General features: G+C 43.6%; 1 protein-coding gene across 2 annotated transcripts; it reads right to left on the bottom strand.

Moving 5' to 3' along the window:
- Positions 1–531: 531 nt before the first annotated feature.
- CCR7 (C-C motif chemokine receptor 7) lies at positions 532–11,774 on the bottom strand. 2 transcript variants are annotated; one of them, XM_053362587.1, is made up of 3 exons: positions 11,294–11,774; positions 9,914–9,963; positions 532–1,751 (listed from the first exon to the last, which is right to left on the bottom strand). In XM_053362587.1, the coding sequence occupies exons 1-3, from the start codon at positions 11,301–11,303 to the stop codon at positions 675–677; spliced, it is 1,137 nt and encodes a 378-aa protein (XP_053218562.1). In that variant the 5' UTR covers positions 11,304–11,774; the 3' UTR covers positions 532–674. The 2 variants fall into 2 exon arrangements, with proteins under 2 accessions (XP_053218562.1, XP_053218561.1); XM_053362586.1 differs by lacking the exon at positions 11,294–11,774 and having other exon boundaries at positions 9,914–10,296.
- Positions 11,775–19,371: the final 7,597 nt, after the last annotated feature.

Raw genomic sequence — 19,371 nt, 5'->3', positions numbered from 1 at the left:
CAATCTGCTAGAAAACACATGATAATATTCAGTAAGAGTAGATTAAATGGGCCCCTGAGCAGCTGCAGAATGTGTTTACCTCACCACTGAGAAACGACAGAGAGTCCCACAGACAAAGCTAGGGAGAGGCCTAGAGACCAAGTCCTGTGTGAGAAGGCAGATAGGTACCTGGCCACTGTGAGAACAGTAATGCTGGACTAGATAGATGGGCCTTTGGCCTGATCCAACACAACTTTTCTTACATTCATTTAGGCCAGGGTTTCCCAAACGTGGCCCTCCAGCTGCTTTTGGACTGCAACTCCCATCATCCCTAGCTAGCAGGACCAGTGGTCAGGGGGTGATGGGTATTGTAGTGAGAAAAACCAGGTGAAAACCCACGTTTGGGAAACCCTGATTTAGGCTCACTCTTCTATTTCATAGGCAGAGTTTTGTCCCCACCATCAGCTCACTTCCTTGAGATCCGTGAGCAACTTTTCTGCAGTCCACATCTCTTTACTCTATACAACAGTCTGAATTATGCGAGTTGGAGGGGGGGGGTCCATTGGTCCCTTCAGGCAACTTGGAAACATACCCATTGGGTGAGATTCAAAGGTTCCAAGTGTCAATCTCTCACGCTGACCAATGGAAAAGGCTGCTGTTGTGACACCAAGTTGACTGGCAGTCCGTGGGGCCTTTCAGGGGTAGAAAGTGGTGGTGGTGTCAGTTTCCGTGGCAATGGAGCACCTTGTGTTCTCCCGGTATGTTGACCACTGCCAGAGCTGCGCTTGGCTAATGCAGCCCAGGTTCTTGAGGAGCCGGAGCAAGTCATTGCGGAACTTGACACCTATGAAGGCATACAGGAAGGGGTTGAGGCAGCAGCGGAAGCATGCCAGGCCGTACGTCACATCATTGGCCACATCCATGCGCTTGATGACTTCGCATTCGCCATTGGTGTGGTTGAAGGCCGAGATGGTCTCAGCTAGTACGACGCCGTTGTAGGGCAGCTGGAAGAGGACAAAGACCACCATCACGGCGATGAGGACCTTGATTGCCCGGTTCTTCTCGAAGCTACGGGCTTGGAACAAGGTCCTGATGATGACACAGTAGCAGAACGTCATCACTAGGAGAGGCATCAGGAAGCCAAAGAGCATCTGGCAAATCCTGATGCCGGTGCTGAAGGCCAGCAAGTTGTACGCTAGGATGCTGCAGCGTGGCTTCTGTTGGTCAGACTCATAGATGCCCCTGTGGACCAGCTCAGGGATGGAGAGGACGAAAGCTAGTATCCAAATGGAGAGGCAGGTGACCTTGCTGGCGAAAACTCTCTGGGACCGAAGGCGGTGGGCTGAGGGGGCCTGGACAATGGCAAAATACCTGTCGATGCTGATGGAGAGCAGCAGCAACATTCCGCTAAAGAAGCTCATCTGGCAGATGCAATGGATGGCTTTGCAACCAAACTCCTTAAAGACCCAATACTTTGCTGCGCTGAAGGCCCAGAAGGGGAGAGTCAGCAGGAAGAGGATGTCCGCTATGGCGAGGTTGAGAAGGTAGATATCTGTCATCGTCTTGAGCCTCTTGAAGTAGATGTACGTCACCATGACCAGGCAGTTGCCTGCCAGCCCCACAAAACACACAAGGGAATATACAACGGGTAAAAAAACTGCACGGAATCGCCGGATCTCATCCTTCTTGCAGATGTCTGCATACGCATCGTAGTCAATCGTGAAGTTGCTATTGTAGTCGTATTCAGCTGTCACAGTCTGGCTCATGCAGAGCTAGGAGGCAGATAAAAGAATCAGTTACAACTTGCACATTGGAGGGGATAACATCTCTGCAGCATTTGCCAAGTGACCCCCTCCCAAAAAACCCCAGGAAGCAATCTTCAGATCAGGGGGCACATTCATCGAGGAATTATATCTAGGTATAATTGTTTGATTCACAGTTTAACTATCATGGTTTCTCAAAAGGATCTAGTGGTCTTAGTAGATCACAAGTAGGTCAATTGTGTGATGCAGCAGCAACAAAAATGCTAATAATATTCTAGGTTGCATCAACAGAAGTATAGTGTCCTGGTCAAGGGAAGTAATAGTACCGCTCTATTCTGCCTTGGTCAGACCGCACTTGCAGTACTGTGTCCAGTTCTAGGTGCTACAATTTAAGAAGCTGGAATGTGTGCAGAGGAGGGTGACCAAGATGACCAAGGGACTGGAAACCAAGCCTTATGAGGAATGGTTGAGGCAGCTGGGTATGTTTAGCCTGGAAAAGAGGAGACTGGGAGGAGATATGATAGCCCTCTCCAAATATCTAAAGGGCTGTCACATGGGGGATAGAGCAAGGTTGTTTTCTCCTGCTCTGGAGGGTAGGACTCAAACCAATGGCTTCAAGTTACAAGAAAGGAGATTTCGACTAAGCACCAGAAAGAACTTTCTGACAGTATGACCTGTTCGACAGTGGAACAGTATCCCTCAGGAGGTTGTGGACTCACCTTCCTGGGAAGTTTTTAAGCAGAGGTTGGATGGCCATCTGTCATGGATACTTCAGTTGAGATTCCTGCATTGTTGGGGGTTGGACTAGATGTCCCTCGGGGTACCTTCCAACTCTACAATTCTATGATCCTATGAAGGTGTCCTGGAGGTCATTGCTAGATGAGGGTGCTCTCAGAGCTATCTAGCCACACACACAGACTACAGTTCCAAGGATTTCCTGGGATGAGTGGATGTCCACTTTTAAGTCTCTAGGTTCCACATTAGATGAGCAGCCATTCACACAATTAGTAACTGCATTAAAGACAGTTTAGAAAGCAAATAGGGATGGGGACGGGGGACCATGAGTTCAGGGGTTCTCCAGATTGGGGAGGGAGGTGTCACAGAGATAGGAGGGTTCATGCCCCAATGCCATCATAGCTAGCCATTCACAGCCAAGAGTTTGATTAATCCTCTTTGTAAAGCCACCCAAGTTGGAAAGGTTCAAATGTGTACCAATGGAAGCTTTTCTTCCAATGCAAGTCACCAGTGTGCTACTTAATAAGCGAGATGGACTGAAACACTCAGCAATGAGGACAGCCGTTGCCCTGCTGACTATCTGCGATGTAGATAAAAAATACAGGACTGAGATTGGAGCAAATAAGAGCTACTCTCTCTGTTGCTCATCCCTGCAGCCCCAAGTGGAAAGAGTATTAGAGAAGAGGGTAAATTGTGTGGTCTCAAGAAGAACACTCCACAGGGGCACTGGTGTGTGTGTGTGTGTGTTGGGAGAACAGAAGTGGGTTCTGTGTTTTGGGGGCAGGCTTATAAGACATCTGTTTGGCTTCCTGTGCACACTTCCTTTCAAATTTCAGCGCTTGGCCCCAATCCAGATTTGGTTTGAAAGGCAAAAGGGTTAAAACGCCCCTGCTCCCCATCAGCTTCCCAGTATGAGCCCCACCATAGTGGCTAATTATTTAACAAACCTGCTGTGTAAGGACTGAAGACGTGAATAACGTCACACCCGGTTTGACCTTCAGGTCCCTTTCTCTCTGATTGACACTGTAGCACACTGGTTCTCCATCAGCTAAGTACTGCAGACCCCCTTGTTTTGCAAAAGCCAAGCTACATGGACCCCCTATTTTTGAAAACTATGATATCTCTCTAGTAGTTTTTGTTGTGCAAATGGCGCCACAGATCCCCTGGGTGGGTTACACCGACTCCCTGGAGTCTGTGAGCCACCAGCTGGGAACCACTTCTGTAGAACCATTTTTTCTCCCACCCACCAAGACGGGATGACTTCTACGTAAAGGGAATTTTCAGTATGTGACGTTTGAAAGCATTTTTATTTTGCAGAAAATGCCTGCCACCTAACAGGCATATGCTTACAGAAACTAAGCTTTCCAGGAATTGTATAGCCAAGCAAAAATTACATTGCCAGAAAAAGAGGAAATGTATTGCCTAGAAATGCGCTGTTGACACAGACGTGCAAACAAAATGCACAGGCTAATTTATATTTATAGATGCAAATGCAGAAATAACTATTGCCGTGTTCATATAGATGTGCATGTCTCTCCATAGAACAACTCACTCTGATGTAGCTACCTGCACTGTGCCAGCTCAGTTTGCTGCCCTGGTGCTCGCAGGTGATGGCCAATGCTGGGGCCCCCTCCTGCACTCGCCTCTTAAAGTTTTTTTTTTACCTTTAAATTTGACTTTGTCTGGGCACCTTCTCCAATAAAATCATAGAATCATAGAGTTGGAAGTGACCCTGAGGGTCATCTAGTCCAACCCCCTGAAATTCAGGAATCTCAGCTAAAGCACCTCTGCTTTAAAAACCTCCAATGAATGAATGGGCAAGAGTATTGTTGGTCCAGAAATGGAAGGAAGAAGAAATACCAACGAAAGAAGAATGGCAGACGAAATTAATGGACTACGCAGAATTGGACAAAATGACAGGAAGGATTCGAAACCTGCGGGACCAGAGATTCACAGAAGATTGGAAGAAATATACGAATTATTTGAAGAGCAACTGTAATAAAAAAATTACACTAGTAGGACTACAAGAAGTTTTGTAAGGAGGAATGTATGAAATATTGCAAAGAAGAGAAAGAAGAGAGATATTAGTTAAGATTGGAAAATTTTCAGATGTGATTGATGGAAGTCAAAAAAATTGAATAAGATATAAAAGTATGTTTAATAATTGTTGAAAATGATATGTTAAAAAACTAATAAAAATATTTAAAACAAAACAAAACCAAAAAACCTTCCAATGAATGAGAGTGCATCACCTCCCGAGGAAGACTGTTCCACGGCTGAATAGAGAATTGTCCTCAGTAAAAAGAGGAACATGGGGATCACTAAAATGAGTTTATGACAGGGCTATCAACTTCTGGGAAAAAAAACAACTGATGCAAATCAATGGGGAGAAACAACAACTCTATCTTTAGGGAATGTCTGCCATTTTCAGACGGAACAATAATTCATGACAGCGGTTAAATTTTCGAAAATTGCCACATTTGGGCCTGTGAGATACCAAGGAGGAAATTCTGATTAGGACATGTGAGTGTTGCCTTATGAAGGGTCACGTGTGATTGGTTCATTCCTTTTTGAGGATGTCATCATAGGCAGAAGAGGTTCTCTTTTTCAAACTTGGAGTTTCTGACCCCACATAAGGACAATGTAATGTGCAGTACTTACACCAAAGTTTCCCAACGAAATAAAATAAAAATGAAGGATGCTTCCTTAGCTACTGGCACAGTTAACTGAGATAGAGCAGAATCCTATAGCTGCCTACTTTTGAATTCAACAGGACCTGCCCCCAAGCAGTAGCTGGGCCACGGTTGTGTCTTAGGAACTGAGCTAGAAATCATGTAATTCCTGGTTCAGATCTTATCCCTATCATGAGCTCAGCAGGTGTGGGTGTTAAATGAGCCACTCTTTCTCAGTTCTTTATCTGCAGTATACAGATAATAACATTGATCTCCTGCCAAGGGCTGCTGTGTAGAGATTACAGTATTGATAATGTGGGTGAAACACCTTAAAACACTCAGAAAATGCTACATACACGCTAAACATCATTACAAAAGATGTTCCGGGGATGGTGGTGGAAATATTTCAAAAACAAAGGTGTGTCTGCACCAGCTGTTTCACTCACAACAAAAAGCTAACGGCAAAGTTAGTGCATGGAATTCCCCTTTCAAAGGTTGATGGACTCCAGCTCCCATCACCCTTGCTGGTTGGGGCTGATGGGAGTTGGAGTCCAACCCCATCTGGAGGGCACCCCTTCCAATATTCCTGGTTTATGTGATCTATACCTGGTCTTGGACAGCAGTCCAGATTAGTTTCCCGTTGCCGATTTTTGCCCTGAGAAAAGTACCTGTTTCATTACATGGAACGAATATTTTCTCCACTACATTCCTCATGGTGCTGAACCGACAGCACTAGGGACATGATCCTGCTGGCGAAGTTCAGAATGAGAAGATTGTGCATGACTAAATCTAACGGAGAAGAGGCATCAGAACCGCCATTGCAAGTGATATGGTCTGGAGTGCCTATCTGTGAATATATTTACTGGTGGGAAAGTACGGTATATACTCATTTATTTATATTTCGCCTTTCCTCCAAGAAGCTCAAGGTAGCATATATGGGGCTGATACCCTGGGCGACCAGGGTTCAAATCCCCATTCAGCCACATGAAGTCCAGTTGGGCAACCCAGTCAGATAGGTGGGGTACAAAAAAGAAAAGTATTGTCGTCATGATCATCTTGGGCCAGTTGCCATCTCTTAGCCCTGCCTCACAGGGTTGCTGTGAGGATAAAATGGCGATGAGGAAAAGTGAGATAGAAATGCAAGAATAAATTAAGAAAGCAAACTGAGAATGCTTGGGGAATTCAAGTTATGTGAATTGAACTGCCCTGATTCTCACTTCCTAGACCTAGGTGTGGATTGTTGTTGTTGTTGTTGTTTAGTCATTTAGTCGTGTCCGACTCTTCGTGAGCGCATGGACCAGAGCACGCCAGGCACTCCTGTCTTCCACTGCCTCCCGCAGTTTGGTCACACTCATGCTGGTAGCTTCGAGAACACTGTCCAACCATCTCGTCCTCTGTCATCCCCTTCTCCTTGTGCCCTCCATCTTTCCCAACATCAGGGTCTTTTCCAGGGAGTCTTCTCTTCTCATGAGATGGCCAAAGTATTGGAGCCTCAGCTTCACGATCTGTCCTTCCAGTGAGCACTCAGGGCTGATTTCCTTAAGAATGGATAGGTTTGATCTTCTTGCAGTCCATGGAACTCTCAAGAATCTCCTCCAGCACCATAATTCAAAAGCATCAATTCTTTGGCGATCAGCCTTCTTTATGGTCCAGCTCTCACTTCCATACATCACTACTGGGAAAACCATAGCTTTTACTATACGGACCTTTGGTGGCAAGGTGATGTCTCTACTTTTTAAAGGTGTGGACTAGGGCTTCATTATCCTTTGGATTTTGCATTGCTTGGGATTTTGTGATGCAATTCATGGCATTAAGGGAGGGGGAAGCAACTCCCCAAAAGCATGTGTATTTCTGACTAAAATACCTCAAGAAAGGTGTACCGCGAGATAAAATATGTATCAGCTAGGTACTTCGTCATAAAGCAGTATTTCAATACAAATTTTAGTGCAGATTAATGTGGGGAAATGGTGGGAAAGACTTAGGAACAAACATATGCAAAATTGACATGAACCCAAACCAAAAATCCATCCATCCCTTGGTGCACCAATCTTTGGCAGCAGAGAAGTAACCATAAGGAAGGTCATGATGAGTTCTGTCATCGTGCTAAACCATAATTAGCACAAGCCATTGTCTGTTCATGGACTTCAAACTATGGTTTCTGATTCAGGTTAGCTGGCCTCTCACAAAACATGGTCTATCAGCTCAGACATCGCACCAAACCATAGCTAGGTAAGTGTCCATCATGCCTTGGGTTAATTTTGGCATGATGTCTGCACTCTTAAGAGAACAGGTTTTAAAAGCCTGTTTTGTGGTCAAAAGCTCCCCTCCGCTAAGAAAAGGGTGATTCCATATCCCTCTGCCACTTGTGGGTGACCACAGCATGTGATCTGTGATTCATGTCTTTACAGTCCCTTGCTATGTCACATGGGAAGCTGGTGTGTGTTTCCCTGACATTTGCACTGGAAAGTCCAGACAATGAAAACAACACACTGGGGTTGCCCATTTTCAAACGTGGAAGAGGCATGATATTCCAGGACTGAGTCTGAGCAGTGCCGCATTTACGTATAAGCTAAACAAGCTATAGCTTAGGGCCTCACTCTCTTGGGCCCCCCCCCCCAAAAATGAAAGGAAATAAACACACCTGGATGCACATTTCCAAAATATAAGATAAAAAATAAATAAATAAAACCTACATAAAGTAAGTAATGGGCCCTGCCTGCTAGCCTGCTCCCTAAAATATCACTGATTTGCTCCTTTCTATACATAGGGTGCCTACATTCTGCATGGATTGGTTGCATGGCAACATGTGCAAATGGCTTTAGATACAGTGGTACCTCGGGTCAAGAACTTAATTCGTTCTGGAGGTCCATTCTTAACCTGAAACTGTTCTTAACCTGAAGCACCACTTTAGCTAATGGGGCCTCCCGCTGCTGCCGTGCCACCACTGCATGATTTCTGTTCTCATCCTGAAGCAAAGTTCTTAACCCGAGGTACTATTTCTGGGTTAGTGGAGTCTGTAACCTGAAGCATCTGTAACCTGAAGCATCTGTAACCCGAGGTACCACTGTACCTATTAGGTCCATAAATTACCATGTAGCATATATTTAACACAAAAAAACAGTGACAATTTGTTGTTGACAAAGGAAAGCTGGGCATATAAAGGACCACATTACCTTCAGTAGCTTAGGGCCTCATCAAACCTAAATCTGGCCCTGAGTCTGAGATATGTTTTGGTTTAGGATAGGGGTAGGGAGGATGGAGATGGAGAAGGAACAGGGTCAGTGGGAAGGGGGGTTGGAGAAATGGACAGGAACTGCTGGGGACTTTGCTGGTGTGTTTTGTTGCAAAAATAGCAAGGAGAGGCAGAGCAAAAGAGAGGGGAACGGGATCTGTAGTGAATGAGGGAGGGAGAAGGGGCCTGTGCTGCACACATGGCGGGTGTGAGGAGTGGCAGAGGTGCAGAGAGAAAGAACCACAGCGGGTTGGGAGGCGAACCGGCCACACAAAGTTTAAAAGGGAAAACACACCGAGCTCTGAGGCCTGCAAGAAAACCTTGCGGTGGGCTTGTGAGCGAGGGCTCCTACCACATCCTGTGGGTGGACCTGCAGAAGGAGCATCACCCAAAGAGAAAGGAAAGAGAGGCAGCCCACCACCAAACACCTCCACCCTCTCCCTTGAATGTGTGTGTGTGTGTGTGTGAGAGAGAGAGAGAGTGAGAGCCTGTATGAAAGTGAGAATGAGGGGAAAGAGGAGCTCCAGAGTCAACCTCAGTTCACAACTTAGCAACACGCCTTTCTTCAGAGGTGGGAATAAAATGCACCTTGAGATGGTTGCCCAGGAGGATGGGAAAAGCTGCCCCTTTTCCATTTCCCATTTTTCCAATCTAAACTTCAGTTCTCTACATTTTGGCAATCTTAATAGTAATAATAATAATAATAATAATAATAATAATAATAATAATAATGTATTTATTTATACCCCACCCATCTGGCTGAGTTGCCCCAGCTACTCTAGGCAGCTTCCAACTCATATAAATAATAATAATAATAAATTGTCAAACATTAATAGTAACAATCTGATCCGATATTTAAAAAATCACAATAACTTTAAAAATAAACAACTTATATCCAATAAAGCGATATTTAATAATCCATTGGAATTCAATAGTAAGCAGTAAAATTTAACATCAGCAAATCGTAATTAAACAGTTTACACTTATCAATTACAATAAAGAATTACTAATCTATAACCAATAAAAATAGTCCTCATGAAAATTCACCAGCGTTTTAGCTCAGATTTCTCCTAATGAGCACATTCTTGGGTATGCAGTTTTGCTAATTTTTGCAATGCCCCCTAAAATCATTCATCTCTGTAGGTTATGTTTTAGTAATGTATTCACCCACCTGCACACTTGACTTGAGTATATGCATTTTTGTACGCATTGCTTGGCTGGAGAACAGTTTGGCAAGATTCTGAGAAGTGTGGATTTCAAAGGATGGCTGTGGTTTGGTGCATGCGTCTCTGCAGAGCATGCGGTCCAGCTAGGCTCGCCTTTAAATGCAAGCCAAATCAAATTTCTATTGCCCAGTGGCCATTTGTCAAGCACCTTGAACCTTTAATCCTTCCCATTGCCCAACTTCTTCCCTTTACTGACATGGGAAGGTGGAGCAAGGGAACATGCAACAGACTCTGTATGAAATGACTTCACCCCACCCCACAGCAGCAGTGCTCAAGGGACACCGGCCGTTTGGGTCAGCTCCTTACCTGGAAAAGGAGAGGCAAGTTCAAAACGACGACCGCTCTCAGCTTTTTATCTAGAGGAGGGAAACACAATGCACCCAGTGACACAGAAAACAGCTGGGACGACACAGAAGAGGACATGAAGAGAAGGCAGCCTTGCAAATTTAAGTGACGGCTGAAATATCGTGGTCTTTCAGCAAAGTTGTTCATGCCCACTCTGAAATGCTTATAGAAAAGGCTGCAACGAGGACAGATCATGTGTTAGCTGTGATAAACAGGGCTGTGATTTGGGATTTATTTTCATAGAGGGGAGCAGGTGGTTTCTAAGGTTCAAAAGTGGTTTCACTGGATGGCTGTTTTGAAGGGGGAGTTGTAGACGATGGCTGCACCACCACTCCAGGCAAATTATATTGCTGGCAGGTGTGCCCCCGTCATAGCTGCTGCTTCCCCCAACCCCTGCTCCCCCTCCGCCTCAAGGATGGCAGTTGCAAGGCCAGAGTTGGCCCTAGGGTAGCAGTTGCTGACACCTATCCTATGGTCGCCAAAGCTTGTGACCATAAGACAGGAGGTTTGGAAGTCCAAAACTGCATTGTGCCCAGAGGACTACAAAAAGCTGTTCCGAAAGCAGCTTTCCAAGCAAGCATGAGCTCTGCATCATCTTATCTAAAGCAGTTTGCCCAGTTCATTCCTTATTCCCCCCTTTGTGATTTATATTATTATTATTATTATTATTATTATTTACAACAGAAAACAGAACTGACATCATTCAAACCAATGTTGCTGGGGAAAAATACATGTATGTTTATTTTTCCTATCAAAGTGGCATCTCATTCAGAAGTATGTGCCATTGAGCATGCACAGAAAGCCTCACTTATCACTGAGTGTGTAGGTCCTTAGAGATTAGGGGCTTCCTGTTCAGAAAAGATAGTCTGAGCCTCTATACCCCCTGGCTTTAGAAATGAGAGCGGGGTGGAGTTTATCACTTTTAACAGAAGAGGTTTTTAACATGAATAAATCAAAACACCACATTGTGGTCCTTTCCTCTGTCTTGTAATTTGAAATTTGGGCTTCTTTTAACAGCTGTCCTGGGAGCCAAGGCAAGGCAGTAAGTAGCACATTGTGTTCATTGAAACACACACCTTCCAAGGAAGGAGAGATGGCAGGGCTTTTAAACCTGACCCCCCCTCCACTTGGAAGCCCTTGCCCCCATTCCCAGATGGGTGTCTGAGCACAAGGCCGCCATCATTTAATGGCAAGCGAATTCTACTCTGCACATGCCCAGAAACACACTGCCATTGTGATTGTTCCCAAGTAGCCTTGGAGCTAGAAACAGGTTCAGAGGCTAGCTTCTGACTCAATTTGAACCCTGAAGTTGAGGTTGAGAGAGAGAGAAACAGGACTTACCTCTGTCCATGGCCTTTTGCTAACTTGCCACGAAACCAGACAATGACAGCTAGTGAAAGGGAGCTTAGAATGATGCTATGCGAAGAGCAATTTATAGGAACTTCCTTTCTTTTTTTCTTTCTTTTTGGCTCAGCCCTCATACTCTTGCAAGGACGGAGCACATGATGCGTTGCGCTCAGAGGCTGAGATTTTACTTGCTGTTCCTTCTCCTGCCTGGAGCACAGCCTCAGTGAGGGGGCCCTTGATAGCCTCAGGTGTTTCCTGCTGCCCTGAGAGAATGCAGATGGCCCAAGTGATAAGGAGATCTTTGCCCTTTTCGAGAAGAAGAACCTGCAGAATGAATTGTTGCAAGTCATCCTCTGGCAAAGGGTGAAAAATGGCTTTCTCTGTGGTCTCCGAGGAACAGGTGTCATATATATTTATATTCTTACGAGCCCCTGCTTTTCACCCAGGAAGGCCCACAAAGCACGCAAGGACCAGCAGAGGAGGGGAAGCACCCCCTGCAATAAGTAACTTGTCTCTGTCCCCAGAGTTTTCTTTCTTCCAGAAACCAAACACTGGACAAAAAGGCACCCTGCCCACATCTGTGCCCCTCTATCTATTTTTCCTGGTGCTGCCACAAAGTGACTTCCAGAAGAAGAATAAAGCAATACAAAAATAAAAAAAATAAAAAAACGAGATTAAAGACAAACCCAGGGCACATGAAAGCACCATCCTGCACCATCTAGGTCAGGTTAGTGCCTCGTAAGGATGAGCAAATCTATTTGAGCTTTACAGAGATCTGTTAGGAGACTCCTATTCCTTTCCCAGAATTACAATTCCCAGCATTCCCTCTGACTGTTAAGCCACTTTAGAAATCGTAGCTCGGGGGTGGGGGTGGGGGTGGGGGGGGAGACAGGACTAGGTGCCTCCCGACTCTCAGCATCCATTAACAAACTACAGCTCCCAAGATTATTTGGGGGAAGCCATATGTTTAACCAACATAGTTAAAGAAGCAGAAGAATGAGAAGCAAGGCCAGTACAAGAAAAGCAACTCAGGTAACATATCAAAGGCTTTAGGAACTGAAAATGTTTTTGCCTGGATTAAAAAAGGTCTCAAGTAGGGATTTATTGTGGTATTGTATGCACCGTGCCTTGCAGTTATTTTTTAAAATCATAGTTTAATAATTATTGTAATTGTTGAGAGTGAATTTCTGTTTAATTATCATTTGCTGATCTTTTGAGAGTTAGTTTTATTTCTGTTATAAGAAGGTCTCAGATATAGAATAAATGTTCATAAATGTACAAGGCAAACACAAACATAAGTATATGTCAGAGACGTGGCTGAATCGAAAGCCTGGGAAGTGTCTGACTCTGGAGAGGAGGGATTGCAGCCATAGACACAGCAGGAGTGGGTTAGTTCAGCCCCCCTTCATCAAGAGTTCCCAGACTCAGATAGAGCAGCAGACTCAGAAAGATCACAGGCAGAGTGGGGGAGGAGATAGACGGCATTGAGGGGGTTGCTATGCAACCAGGAGGGAGGCAGCATTTAGAGGGCTCTTTGTTTGAGAGCGGGGGGGGGGAGTCCACCCACCTTCTCCGCAAAGCAGAAGAGTTGAAAGGGTTAAAAGAGAGGAAGGACTGGACTTTGGCACCCTTCATGCTGCAAAAGGGGCAGAGACTCAGAGTGACCAACTCATAGATAAGAGTGGCAGGCCCAAAACCGTTCTCTGGATGTTAATTGTAAATAAACGTACCATAAAACTGTCAGAGACTCATTAATTCTTATCGGAGCTTGCTTGCCTGCCTGAGATCATTACAGTATATAAACCACGTGTCTGAAATAGCACAGGAGAGCAATCCTGAAGTCATTTTGACTCTCCCAAATTGACCTCAAATATTTCTCTGCAAGGAGTTAGGAAACAGGAAAAGCTTTCCAATTGTATTTGGGGTTTTTTAATAAAATATTTATTGAAATTTTACAAAAACATAAATTTACAAAATACAAAAAACAGAAAAAAACATACAAAGATACATAAAAAAGAAAGAAAAAAAATAAAAATACAAAGTACAAAAAACAAATAGATACAAAAGAGTTAAAAACAAACCCATTTTTTGTAACTTTAAACTCATTAGCTTGTTTCCTTGACTTCCTCACACCTCCCCTTTTTGTATTCCCATTTAAATAATCAAATCAGCAAATCCTTACCCTCTTTCGTTTATCTTAACTCTATATCTTAACATATTATAGCTCTATATTTTCATCCATTATCAACTCATTTTTGCATATTCTCATAAACTTTGTTGCTAGTGCCTCTTATTTTCAATCCAACATCATTTTTAACATTCATTAATTTTACAATGTTTCTGAAGATAGTCTTTAAATTTCTTCCAATCTTCTTCCACCAACTCTTCTCCCAGGTCTCGGATTCTGCCAGTCATTTCCGCTAATTCCATATAGTCCATCACCTTCATCTGCCACTCTTCCAGGGTGGGTAAATCTTGTGTCTTCCAATACTTTGCAATGAGTATTCTTGCTGCTGTTGTTGCATACATGAAGAAAGTTCTATCCTTCTTTGGCACCAATTGGCCGACTATGCCCAGGAGAAAGGCCTCTGGTTTCTTCAGGAAGGTATATTTAAATACCTTTTTCATTTCATTATAGATCATCTCCCAGAAAGCCTTAATCTTTGGGCACGTCCACCAAAGGTGAAAGAATGTACCTTCATTTTCTTTACATTTCCAACATTTGTTATCGGGCAAATGATATATTTTTGCAAGCTTGACTGGTGTCATGTACCACCTGTATATCATTTTCATAATATTCTCTCTTAAGGCATTACATGCCGTAAATTTCATACCGGTGGTCCACAACTGTTCCCAGTCCGCAAACATAATGTTATGACCAATATCTTGTGCCCATTTAATCATTGCAGATTTAACCGTTTCATCCTGCGTATTCCATTTCAACAGCAAGTTATACATTCTTGAAAGTATCTTAGTTTTGGGATCTAACAGTTCTGTTTCCAATTTTGATTTTTCCACCTGGAAGCCAATTTTTTTGTCCAAATTATAGGCCTCTCTTATTTGATAATAATGAAGCCAGTCTCGCACTTTATCTTTTAATTTCTCAAAACTCTGCAATTTCAATTTATCTCCTTCTTGTTCCAGTATTTCCCAATATTTCGGCCATTTGGCCTCCATATTGAGCTTTTTCTGAGCCTTCGCTTCCATTGGTGACAACCACCTTGGGGTTTTATTTTCCAGTAAGTCTTTGTATCTTATCCAGACATTGAACAATGCTTTCCTGACAATATGGTTTTTAAATGCTTTATGTGCTTTAACCTTGTCGTACCACAAATATGCATGCCACCCAAAAACATTGTTAAAACCTTCTAGGTCCAAAATGTCCGTGTTCTCAAGAAGCAGCCAGTCTTTCAACCAGCAGAATGCTGCTGATTCATAGTAAAGTTTAAGGTCTGGCAGGGCAAATCCGCCTTTGCATCAGTTAATATTTTGAATTTTATTCTGGGCTTCTTGCCCTGCCAGACAAATCTAGAAATATCTCTCTGCCACTTCTTGAAACAGTCCATCTTGTCCAAAATTTGCAATGATTGAAATAAAAATAACATTTTTGGCAATACATTCATCTTTATAGCTGCAATTCGACCCAACAAGAAAAGCTTCAAATTTGACCATATTTCTAAGTCTTTTTTCACTTCTGTCCAGCATTTCTCATAGTTATCTTTAAATAAGTTTAAGTTCTTAGCAGTCATATTAACCAATTGTATTTGGACTGTGTTGTTGTTTAGTCGTTTAGTCGTGTCCGACTCTTCGTGACCCCATGGACCAGAGCACGCCAGGCACCTCTGTCCTCCACTACCTCCCGCAGTTTGGTCAAACTCATGCTGGTAACCTCGAAAACACTATCCAACCATCTCATCCTCTGTCGCCCCCTTCTCCTTGTGCCCTCCATCTTTCCCAACATCAGGGTCTTTTCCAGGGAGTCTTCTCTTCTCATGAGGTGGCCAAAGTATTGGAGCCTCAGCTGTGGAGCTCAGCTTTGGACTGTAGGGGCTTACATTTCCCTGCAAAAACAGTCTGGCAAGTATCTGTTAAGCTGAGCAAACTATCAATATGTGTAAGAGATTCAGGAACTAAAGTATTTACCATCTCAAAGGAATGGCCAGGCTACCCAGGAAATGCAACCGAGTAAGGCATTATCAGGTATCCTGGCAGACAGGAGAGAAGCAACACTCAGAATTCAGCTGAAGACCACCTCCTTCTGTGATGTTTTGGGCAGGGGTGTAGGAAAGGGGGGTGGAGGGGTCGGGCTGCCCCAGGTGCCATCATGGAGGAGGGGGGTGACAAATTATCAAGGAACAATTACTGCCATACTAGGGCGGTTCATTAAAAACCTTTTTTTGAAAATGCCTGCTACAAAGGTCTTATCTTACTACACTAGGGATTATATAGCTATATATGAAATTTCATGCATATCAGTTAATATCTTGGCCTTCCTCCATGAAAATAGCTGTTTACTTGGCCGTTTTCCTATGTCGTGAAGGCTGAAACTTCCCCGAGGCTGGATTATTTACTTCTGTGTGCTTGTGTATCTGTGTCTCCCTTGTATCTATTAGGGACTATTCTCTCGCCTTTCCTTTGATATCTATGCTAATGATTACTTTTAATTTTAGAGAAAGTGTTTAATTTAAAAAGGATCTGTACTATAGAATAACAGTGGTAACAATACAATGAAGACAAGTAAATATTTTGGGGAGGGTGGTCCCAGAGCCCTAGTGCCACCATCTCAAAGAGGATAAAATGGGCAGACTTTGGTACTCTTTTGTCCTCCCCTCCCCCAATGTCTTTCTCTCTATCTGAGCTGGCTCCCAGCCTGTTACGTTACATGCAGGGAAACCCATGTGGGGTCCCTCTCTGTGTAAAGTCTTCAAGCTGTCCCTGTGCACGCCTGACAAATCTGTCCCATTGTCAAAATTTATCTTTTCCCCCACCTCCAGTCTCCATTGTTGTGTGTTCTGGCTGAGGGGAAAAACAGAAGATGGATGGCCATTGGTCAGGGATGGTCTAGTTGAGATTGCTGCATTGCCCCAGGGGTTTGGCTAGATGACCCTCAGGGGTCCCTTCCAACTCTACAATTCTCTGGTGCAGAGTTTTAGGTACAAGTTGGATGCAAGGGGTGCATAGGATTGCAGCCCATTTTATGCACCAGGAATAAGTCTCACTGATCATGATGAGACTAGATTGCTGCTGTGCAGTCCTGTTTTTTAAATAAATGTTTTCCTTTTCAGATAATACAGAGCATGGTGAAGTCACAATAAAGAAAACCGCCCCTTCAGTAGTTTCAAGCACTATTACAGGTTCCACATAATATCTGTACTGCATTGTTGACTGTGACAGCACCTGCACTTTGGAACTCCCCGCCTATTGCAACAAAACACGTGCCTTTGCTAGACTCTTTTCGGGCACCTGCTAAAAGCATTCTTCTTTAGGCAAGCATACCTAGATGCTTAGGAAGTTGAAGTAATTTTAATCTTAATATTTTAGCTTTTGTAAGTTTTAAAGTAGGATTGTTAATTTTTCTTGATTTTACTGCTGTGGTGTTTGTTTTGGTAAACCACTTTGCAGGCTTTTAAAAATAAATTTTATTAAATAAATAAACAATAAATATAAATAAAATAACACAAGCCAAAACACAATCCACCCTGTATATTTAAGTATCTGTCCATAGTTGCCTACTTGTTATCAGAGGCCCAGAATCCAATTTCCTTTCTAAGAAAATATGAAATAATGTAAAACCATTTTTGCAGGCAAAAAAACCAACAACAATCTGGGGGTGAGTGTGTGTGTGTGTGTGAGAGAGACAAGAAATTTTCTGCACCGGGTACCACCTGACCTTCCTACGCCTCTGGTTTTGGGGGGTGGTCTTGGGGTACAGGGTGGGCAACTTCAAAACTATTTATAGGGGCTTGCACACCATTTTTCTGGGTCTCTCTTACCTCCTTGCAAGGAGGGGAGGGAACTCTGTTGCAACAGAAAAATAAAGATCTGCCTTGCCTCCATCCGTTCATCTCTGGCCAATCATGGACTTAGGGGACTCGGTCCCTTGGGGAGTTGGGCAGCAAAAGCCAAACCCCCAATTTTTTCTATAAGATTCCCTCAAGGGATTCTGGGCCATGTGGGTTACCTCTCACAGTTACTATTCCCAGCAACCCTTCACAAACCACAGCCACCAGAAATCTTTGAATATGTTTCGAAGCTATGGCATGTTCACCATCAACACTTTCAGAGTCTTGCCTAGTTCAGATGAAAAGGAGAAAGAGGGCTTAAGTGTCATCAACATGCTGATGACTCGTATTCACTCCAAATCCCCAGACAACTTTGCTCACTGTATGTGTATGTGTGGGAGAACCGGGGGCGGCAGTTTTCAGGTAGAGAGAGAGAGAGAGAGAGAGAGAGAGAGAGAGAGAGACTGCGTTTTGTGGCTGCCATGTGAGAATCAGCCTTGGGAGTGGGGCACAGAGATATGCCTTAACTATGGGAGAAATGACTGCCCTTCATGACTAGCCCTGTAGGTCCAAGTGTCTTTTCCTTACCTCTCATTGCCTCTGTTTATGGCAGGTTTATTTGGGCAATTGGTATACCACTTCATGTTTCGAAAGAAAACCTCTAAGCAGTTTGCACGATCTTAAAAAAACCACACAAAATAAAATACTGCAAAATTCACACTCTAGAGGGGCACAGATATCGGGGTGAGATATCTTCTAAAAGCATCAATATAAACTGAAACAACACATACAGGGGGACCATAAAAACCATGAGCAAATCCGAAATATGGCAGAGGCAGCTAGCGCTCCTTCACCACACGCAAAAACGCGTCTACAGGGGTAACGGCAGCACTCTCACTTTTGCTGCTGTTGCCCCAGCTTAAATATGAGGTACTAAAAGTTGAGGTAAAATCACACATTCCTCCAGAAAAATGGGTAATCATGGGGCAATTATAGCGTATCTTAGTGTGGCCCACACTAAGCAAGCAGTTTGTTTGTTTGCTTATTTATATTAGACCCCTCCCCTTTAACCCCCCATCTTTTGCAACAAGCTAGTTTGCTTAGAATAAAACAATATGTGTTAATTACTTTCAAGGACCTTTGAGGACTTGAGCAGTTACTGAAATTTAGCTGTTGCAGCAGCAGCAGGAGGAAAAAACCACAACCTCCTCAGGGGAAAGGCCACGAAGGAAGACCCTTTTCACCTTGCTCCCTGTGGAAAGCATGGTTACAGAGAGTGTCCCCTGAGTGATTTTACCAGCTCTCCTTGAAAATTTGCGTCGGGTGATTGCTATCGCTCTGCACGGCTGCGGCCTGATTTGCCCTTTTCTTTATCTGTTAAATGCCGAAAGATTCATTCAATGGTTTAGCAACTGCTTTACTCCGTAACCGCAGAGCCATATCTTGCAGAAGAAACAGGTGTATTATCTATCTTATAGAGATTTTTTTTAAAAAAAGAAAAATTAAAAACCACTTCCAGGAAATGGATCTTAAAGGTTCTGCACCGAGTATGCACGAACAGGAAGTTGTAAAAATGTCTAACCCACAAGAACAATACTGTACAACCTTGTGCATAAGAGATCTCGGCCGGTCTCGATTCATTTATAGCCGCAGTGGGTTGGAGTCAGACTAAGCTAGCTGAATTTGGGCCCCATTGAAACCAATGGGACTAGTCAAACACAGCTTAAGTTAAGATCCATTTCTTTCAATAGGATCAAGGCTGCACCCTTAACACCCCAATGCTGGTTGCTTGAGTGGGGAAGGGTTAGGATGAAGTGCAGACATCTCTCTGCTGTCTTCAGCCAGCAAAGGCGAGTGCTGCTGCTCTTCCATAAGGCAGAGACACACGGACACAATAATAAATAAATAATAAAATAATAATAAAATAATAATAATAATAATAATAATAATAATAATAATAATAATAATAATACTCTGCCCATCTGGCTGGGTTTCCTGTTTCCTCAGCCACTCTGGGCAGCTTCCAGCACTTCTAAAAACATAATAAAATGTCAAACATCAAAAACTTCC

The sequence above is a fragment of the Podarcis raffonei genome, chromosome 13 (assembly GCF_027172205.1).
Source record: "Podarcis raffonei isolate rPodRaf1 chromosome 13, rPodRaf1.pri, whole genome shotgun sequence".
In the NCBI taxonomy this organism is placed as follows: domain Eukaryota; kingdom Metazoa; phylum Chordata; class Lepidosauria; order Squamata; family Lacertidae; genus Podarcis; species Podarcis raffonei.
The sequence above is the reverse complement of the archived record's forward strand: the minus strand, read 5'-3'. Positions and strand labels throughout refer to the sequence as shown.

Excerpts from the sequence above, each read along its gene's own strand:
- CCR7 (XM_053362586.1), bottom strand. The coding sequence starts at position 10,147 with ATGATCTGTCCTCGTTGCAGCCTTTTCTATAAGCATTTCAGAGTGGGC. Across the intron at positions 1,752-9,913 it reads ACTTGCCTCTCCTTTTCCAG|CTCTGCATGAGCCAGACTGT; the intron begins GTAAGGAGCTGA and ends TCTGCCTCCTAG.